This window comes from Pipra filicauda, unplaced genomic scaffold (assembly GCF_003945595.2).
Source record: "Pipra filicauda isolate LSUMZ 115617 unplaced genomic scaffold, ASM394559v2 scaffold169_size1572857_pilon, whole genome shotgun sequence".
NCBI classification, from domain to species: Eukaryota; Metazoa; Chordata; class Aves; order Passeriformes; family Pipridae; genus Pipra; species Pipra filicauda.
This window is the reverse complement of record NW_024104206.1, coordinates 994174-1002493: the sequence shown is the minus strand read 5'-3', so window position 1 is coordinate 1002493 and position 8320 is coordinate 994174. Positions and strand designations below refer to the sequence as shown.

At 42.3% G+C, this 8320-nt stretch overlaps 1 protein-coding gene across 1 annotated transcript in view; it reads left to right on the top strand.

Moving 5' to 3' along the window:
* The first annotated feature begins 763 nt into the window (after positions 1–763).
* DHX15 (DEAH-box helicase 15) overlaps positions 764–8320 on the top strand; it is a 44809-nt gene continuing 37252 nt past the window's right edge. The window contains exons 1-2 of the mRNA XM_027713755.2: positions 764–905; positions 6707–7055. Of these exons, the coding sequence (XP_027569556.1) occupies positions 838–905; positions 6707–7055 (417 nt within the window). The 5' untranslated portion in view covers positions 764–837. The remainder of the gene's footprint in view (positions 906–6706; positions 7056–8320) is intronic.

The following is an 8320-nucleotide window of genomic DNA, read 5'->3' as shown; positions in this document are numbered from 1 at the left end:
ACCCCCCTCTGTGGAAATTCCCGTCCTCCACTCAGGATGGGCTGTGGAGAGGCTGTTTTCCCTCTGCACCCAGCATTGGTGAGGCTGCATCTCCAGTACTACATTCAGTTTTGGGTCCCTCGCTTTAAAAAGGACATTGAGGTGCTGGAGCATGTCCAGTGAAGGGCATAAGGTTCGTCAAAGGTCTGGAGAACATGTCTCATGAGGAACGGCTGAGGGAGCTGGGTTTGTTTAGTCTGAGGAAGGGGAAGCTCGAGGGTGACCTCATCGCTCTCTCCAATCACCTGAAAAGGAGGCTGTGGTGAGGTCGGGGCCGGTCTTACCAACTGTGCCTGCAGTGAGAGGACCAGAGGAAATGGCCTTAAGACAGGGGAGATTCAGATTAGATACAAGAAAATTTTTTACTGTTAGGTGGTCAGGCATTGGAATAGGTGGCCCAGGCAGCTGGTGGAGTCACCATCCTGGAGGTGTTCAAGAGGTGTCTGGATCTGGCGCTGGTGATATGGCTTAGTGGTTTAGGGGTTACGGTGGTAGTGCTGCGTTGATGGTTGGACTGATCTTAAAGGTCTCTTCCAAGCTCGTCGATGCTATGACCCTACGATCCTGCGACGGGGCCTTTCCCAGGAAACCAGCGGGAGCGCGCGGGGCGGGGCGGGGCGGCGCCGTCGGGCGCGCGCCGTCGGGAGGCTTTCGCCAACAGGCCCCTCCGCGCGCGCGCCACCGTCTCGCGCGGCCACGGCGCTTCCTTCCGGCCGCCATTTTGTCGGCCGTGCCTCGCCGCCGCCGCCGCTCGGGGAGGGACCGCGGAGCGCCCGGACCGACCACCCGACCGCCGCCATGTCCAAGCGCCACCGCCTCGACCTGGGGGACGACTACAGCTCCAGCAAGAAACGCACCACCGACGGGTGAGGGGCGGCGCGGCCCGCGGCGGGGAGGGGCCGGTGGGGGGCGGATGGCGGCGGCCCACTCGTCATCCGCGCCCCATCCCCGACTCTGGCCGCCCCTCCGCGGCTGGGGCTTCCCCGGGGCGCAGGACGGCCGCTGTGCGGGGCGGGGAGAGGCCACCGTGCGGGCGGGCCCCTAGCGCCGCGGCTCCCGGAGCGCCGGGCCCGGCCTGGCATCGTCCGGGCCCGCGGGGGGGGGCGGATGGTGGCGGGAGCGGCGGGAGGGCCTCGTGCGGCGGTGCCGGGCGGGGGAAGGGAGGCGGGCGCGGGCCCGGCCGCCTGGGCGGGTGGGCTGGGCTGGGCCGAGCCAGGCGCCCGCGGCGGGGGCGGCGCGATGTGGGTCCTGCGCCCCCGCACCGGGCTTTGTCTGCGGCGCTTCGCCGCCTTTACGTGTCTGTTGCCCCCCCTTCCTTTTATGTTTGTTTACTTCTTCCCCTCTTTGCATTGAGAGGCCTGGCAAACTTGGGCCTAGGGATGAGCACGAGGTTTGTCCAGCCCGTGTGACCTGGTAGGAGCGGTATTCCTTTGTTAGCATCTTACACTCAGTCACCGTCGGGGATGTGTTTGGCTTGAAGTAAAAATCGGTGGTGAGGTGGGTTTTACGATAGGGGTAAGGGAGGGATTTTTTTCCTTAGTTTCGCGAAGGTTAAAGTTTTAGGACTGTACTGGACGCGCTTCAGCACATTTTCGTTAAGGTTAATGAAATTGCAAGAACACAGACAATGCACTGGTACTGTGCTTTTATTCACAGTTGCTTTAGAGCCTTCTCTGCATAATTTTTTATCCTCTAATTGGGCGGGAGGGGGAGGGAACATGGGCGGCTCTTTAAAGTAAATTTCTGAGGTCTCAAGGAGTACAAAAATATACAGTGTTTATCTAGTTTGGCCTTCTTGAAGGAGCACAGAAGGTTTCAGAGAGTTAAACAATTACTAGAGTCCATCGGTGTTGTTTTGGACTAGAGTATTTATCTAAGAAAAATACTTGAGCTTGTTCTGAAAGCTTGCAGTCTGGTGTAGCAGTTAATGTTCACTGATAAGCAGTCTTTGCAAAACTTGCCTTTTCATTTTTTTAAGGTGAGCTTGTAGGCTTAGCCCGTAGAGTTGGATGCATTTTTCTCAGCTGAACAAAATTTATTATTGATCGGCTGTTTCCTGTACGTAGGATCACCATAATCATATATTTCAGAATAAGTGGAGTGAGCTGTTTGTCTCCTTTGATGCGATTTTGTATGATTTGCCAGAGGTTGAAATAGCTCCTCTGAGTCTACAGAAAAGTTGTACATGTGCAGCTTGTCTGTTTGTAGAGATTTTTGTAAAATTTTCAAGTGATTGTGTCAAAACCGGGCATTATTTAAGTGTGATGCGACTGTTACGTCTGGTTGTCAAGATAACCATAGGTCAGTATTTCCTTGTCTATGTGTTCGTGGGTTTTATAGTTTTGGTGTGGTTTTATTTATCATTGTTTTTACTCATTATCAGATGTCGTGCTGAACTGTTAGTCTTACCGCGTTGTGTATCCTATGAGTTCCCACTAGTGGTAGTATTTTTAAACCAGAAAACTTTGACCTTTATGGCGCCTAAAAGCTTGTAGAAGTGGTGGTCCTGTGCCCCTTCTTTGTCCCCTCCTCCTCTGCCAGTAAAAGCATTAAATGGCATAGGACTGAGTACAACTCACTATAAGCATAATTACTGACCATGATTATTTCTTACAGTGCTTGAAATCTTAATTCATGTAGCACTAGGCATACTAAAGTTACGTGGTTGGTTTATTTTAGGGTAGTTTGGTTTTGCAGCTTGTGCAAACCTGTAAGGAAGATGCACAGGGCCTTGTTAACAGCGTGTGTGTACATGTCCTCCTCTGTGTGGAGAGTGCCTTCGTGTAATTTAGGTGGTTTTGGAGCTGGGCTAAACTGAATTAGATCCTTGCATGGTTACCACTTCACATTCAGAATAGTAGTTTATCTTGCATTCAAACTGGACCATGTGACTAAATATAAAGGTTGTATCAAGGTAGTCTCTATTGTTTTAGTCCCTTTTTAATGAACGACTCTATTGCTGTGTGGCTCTACGAGGTAGCAGTGCCAGGCCAACAGGTTTGTAATTGTTGGTGTAACAATCCTGCGACATCCTACGACATCTGTTTTCTTTGGGCTTGAAGTACCATCTGTGAAGTAAAAAACTTCTTGGAAAAATGGAAATTGTACAGAAGATTTTTGGTTACAGTGTGTGAATTACATACATACTATTTTAAAATATGCTAATTTTTTTGCAAATATACTTCAGTTCTTGTGTAACATCAGAGTTATTTAGTGGGATGTATTGTTCAGACTAATTGTACTTTGATTTTTTAATGTATGGAACAGAAACTCTCCTTTAGCTGCATTGCCTTTTTTGCATCAACTGTTGCCGTGTTTAGTAATGGAGAGATAACACTGATGCTCTGTTAGGTGTGTTTAGACTTTCACCGTGATGATCAGTTGTTTACCTTGAGCCCTTTGTTTCCATTTTTAGTTTTTATATGCTTTTTATCCTCTGATTTAGTGATTGCTACAGTGTTTCTTTTGTATTCATGTGTGCATATATTATATATGAGTGAATGGAAGGAAATAAAGGCAGATAGCAGACCAGACTTTTTCACTTAAAAGCAGAGCAAAAAACCCCAGCCACTTTCTGACTCTGGAGGCTGTTATGGCATTCAGGCACAACTCAAATGTTTAAATTATAATTATTTTACTGTTAATTTCCGAGTTGGAGTTCAGTTTTCCCTGTGCAATAATGAAAAGTAACTAAAATGTGGCAGTTTATAAATTAAAAACTGCCAAGTTATATTTTTATAAATTTTAGGGAATTCATATGGCATCATAACTGTCGTTCCTCCTTTCTCTTGTTGACCAAAGGAGTCTGTGTCTGCTAAGTTTCAGTAATAATGGGAGACCGGGAAATAGTTTTAGGAAAAAAAAGTGTTGCTATAAAATGAGTGTTAGAGAGTAATTTTGAAGGCATGTTGTTTGTTGTGTTGTTTCTATGCTGGGATCTGGTTCCCCCTGTTTCTCTTTTGTTTTTTTTAATAGGAAAAAGACTCAATTCTCTTTATTAACACATAAATAGTTTTTTACTTCTGAAGTGGAGATAGAGCTTGATAGGTTCCCTTTCTGTTTGAGCAATTAAATAGCTGTAAGAGTTCAGTGAAGAAACTGAGAAATGGGGGATTAATGGGACATTCGGTGCTGGATTGTATTTGTAGTCCATTTAATCCATTGTTTTGTTCTCGAGGTTGTATTTTTGTTTGTTTTAAGCCCATGGAAATAGCTACCAGCACAGGAGATAACAGTGCTACAAGACCTGATCGAGTTAGAATTCACACTGGTGGAGGGGCTTGTTGTTCACAAGGGCAGTGAAATGCTTGAGCCAACACATGGGAGGGGTTGGCAATATTGTGGATCTGTTCATTTTAGCAGTAGTGCTCCTTCATGTGGGGCTGAAGCATATCTGAAGGTGCACTTGGTGGTCTGCAATGCAGGAGCTTTTGACATCATACTGTCTAAGTAAATGGTTGTGGAATGGTTTTTGTTGTTGTGGGGGTTTTTTATACTTTGACTAGATAGCAGTGAAGGATAAAAATCTTTCAGAAACACACATGGAAAAAAAACCCAAATCAAAAACTGTAAGTAATGTGTCTTAGTCTACCTTCAAAAAGTGTGTTGTTGCATTTTACCCTAACTACACTGTTCTTAAATTGCTTTTATACCTTTATTTACTTTTCTTACTGTCTGACCATGCATGTGTTTATCCCAGTACCTGCAGACATTTGAAAATCTGATGGTAAATAGCTCACTTGCAAGTCCCAAGCTTTGTTCCTGTGTGATACATGTTACTAAGAGTAGCATAATGGAGCCTAGTTCCATCACTTTATTACAGTGGTAACTTTTTCGTAGGGAGAATATGAACCTATTGTTCTGCAATATTTGCCTGCCATTTTACAGTGAGAAGAGATTCTAGCTTTGACTGTGCTAGAAGTACTGTTGAAGCTAGGGTATCTCAGATTCAAGCAAATGCTCTAAAAGGGTCTTCATTTTTAGATAATTCAGTGTCCAGAACTTCAGGAAAATCTATATGCAAGTGAGTTAAGGGACAGTAATCAGAGTGTTTTGTAATCCTTTATTTTCAATGGGTCTGTGTTAAAAGAAATGGTCTTTAAAAAATTGTATTTTGATGGCTTCTGTGGCCATAATATGTTTAAGTATTGAGGAAAAAAAATAAAGCCTGCATTCGTTACATTTAAAAAGAGTAGTGGTTGTTGTTTCCAATGCACAGCACATTTTGAATTAAAATGTATAGAATCAGTACTAATATCATCTTGGTTACTGTATCTTCTCCGTAGGTAGGAATTAGTGTATTATTTCAACAGTTATATTTGAATGCCAACTGCATGTTTTAAACAAAAAAAGCCGTGGAGAGGAGTGTTGGCCAACAGTTTTCTTTGGACAAGCTCTCTACTTTCAGGCATACCTGAGTGTTGGTAAAGGATGAGAGGTTTGGTTTTTTCTGCATACTCCTGGACATGTTTATGTGTGCACTTACTATAAAGCTGGTTTGACTTAGTTTGTCGTTTTGCCTTTTTGGTAGGATTTCAGTTAGTGCACAAAAGGAGCCCAAGCTGAGGGCATCCTCAGTTTTGCAGGCAAAGATGCCACTAATGCTTTAACTCATAATAATTTAAAATGTTATAGGATGATTTTGTAAAGCAGGGCTTGTTTCAAAGTCCTGAATTAGGAATTTTTATTAAAGCACGTGGCTGTAGTTTTTTGGGTCAAACAAGGGATTTTTTTTGCGAGTGTGTGTTTGTAGGAAGAGTGAGATTATGTGCAAGAACAAGTACATGGACTCGCAAAATGAGAAACTCTCACTAAGACTGTGGCCAGAGATTGAAAATAATGCCGTCTTTGTTTCGCAAGTGCAGTGACTTCTTTTACTTAATATTTGGAACAAATAGGAATACATAAAAGCTGTTTAAATGTGTGGTAGGAGGTGATACTGGAGAAGGTACTACACAACTTGGCAGTGTTAGTGTAACAGTTGGACTCTATGATCTTAAGGGTCATTTCCAATCTAAATGAATCTGATCCCATGAACTGTAGTGGCTGATTTTAAGTCTAAGTTCCAGACTCAGCAACCTGTATATCAAAGTTGGTTGAGTCAGAATTGTATTGTAAGACTTGAAAGAAAAAAAAAAAGCTACAAAGTAACTGTGGGATATTAAAATCAAGCTTCTCTTCCATGGCTTGCTTATTATCTTGAGTTAATTTTTTGTAGGTGAGCATAATACCTTGGGTAGGTAGGCAGAAAGACTATGAAGTGTAATGTTATGTTTCTGCAGCAGCAAGTAAGGATGGGAAGAACTGGGAAGTCTAGAATGCACAGCTGATTCTTTATAGTTATTAAATGAAGAGGGTTAAAATGATCCTCTCTCCATGTGATGGCTTTCTTCCTTCTTGCCTGTAATGAGAGGAACTGTGGTAGTGTTTGGGTACAATGAGTATGTCTAATGTATATCTGTATATATCTAGTGTTGAGTGTGCATCATACTGTTGTTACTCTGTGGTGCTTATTGTTCTGGGTAGCTGCCTGCAAGGCTTTTTAAAAGATTTGGTTTGTATCCACTTTGTACTGGGTACCTTTAGAGTTGTGTTGTATTTAAATTCCTCCTCTGCATTTAAATATTCACGTGTCTCATTTTCTGCTGTGTCTCTTAACTCATTTCAGGAAAGATCGTGACCGGGACAGGGACCGTGATGACCGTTCCAAAGACCGCGACAGGGATCGTGACAGAGATAGAGATCGTGACAGAGAAAGGGACAAGGAAAAGGATCTTCGACCTTCATCCAACTCTACATATTATGGGGCTGCTGGGTTACCAGCTATAAAACCAGCAATGATTCCACACAGTATTAACCCTTTCACAAATCTACCACATACACCACGATATTATGACATCCTGAAAAAAAGGCTACAACTTCCTGTCTGGGAATATAAAGAAAGATTCACAGATATTTTGATTAGGCATCAGTCGTTTGTGCTGGTCGGAGAGACTGGGTCTGGTAAAACAACACAGGTGAGTTCTTATCTATATGATACTGCATTTTTTTAAAGATTTAGACTGTTGCTAGGCGTGTGTGTGCATGAAACTTGCTTTGATTTCTTGAAATTCACTGTGTAAGAATACCTCACAAACTGTAAGCAAAACTAATTTGGTGAATGTTTTATTTACTTTAATGAACGTGAAAGTGAGAAGTATCTTACAGCATCTTCCAGCCTTTGAAATGCAATACTGTTCCCTGGCCCTATTTCTGTTCGGTAGAGGGAGATAAGAGGTTTAATGGTGTGACAGAAGTACTAATCCACAAAAATGAAGTGGTGGTTCCAAATAGTTTATTTAGCTGTTTGTGTAGATAGCAGCTGCAAAGTATGAACTTTTAATGTTTTAGGAAGCTTACTGCTGCAGATATAAACTTTAAAGGAGTTGAAATGTCAGATACAGTTTTGACATCTGATTGCATCATATGTTTTGGTGATATTCAAACTTGAGAGGTAAACACTTGTGTTTCCTTGGTACTGAAATTTCTCAGGGGTCATAGAGCTTTTCAGTGCTGTAGTTAAAAATCACTTTTTGTGTGGATTAATGGCTTTTAAAGTCTTTCTCAACACCAAAAATAGTGATAACAGATCTGCAGAGCCTCTTCAATCCTTAAGAAGAATTTTGGGTCAGTAAATAGGGAGGATCTGAGATAACAAGGAATATCTATGTATTTATAGCATGATAGACGTGTTCAAAACTTTATCCTCTGATTTGCTGTTTAAAGTCTGTGTGGAAAAGTGATGTAAAAAAGCTCTTTGTTCTGTAATCTGATAAATTCCCTTTATCTAGGCAGAAAATAAAAACTGAAGGATATTTTAGTCTTTATAAAATGGATTATAGCTAACTTTAAGTCTTAAAGACTAAGAATATTTTTAGTCATAAAATTTTGGATGTCAAGAAAATGCGAAGGAGGTATTAGTACATTGGATACCTTTCACAGCTGTGCCTGAAACATCTGAAGTTACGTGCCCTTCTTGTTGCACATTTTAGGAACTGGTGTCTTGTTTAGAAGGTAATATGACGTTACTTATATTTGTTTTCTAAAGTGTGTAAGCTGAGACTGGGGTTTTACAGAATTCTTCAAAAAGGTTTGATTATGTAGTTTTTTGGAAGATACAGTATTATGAATATTTATGTTAAAAGGTGCTTATCTATATGAAAACAAGGTTACTTGTTGCATGATCTGAAAATTTGAAGATCTAAGGGTTATGTGTTCTTAATATCTATGACTTATACTTCAA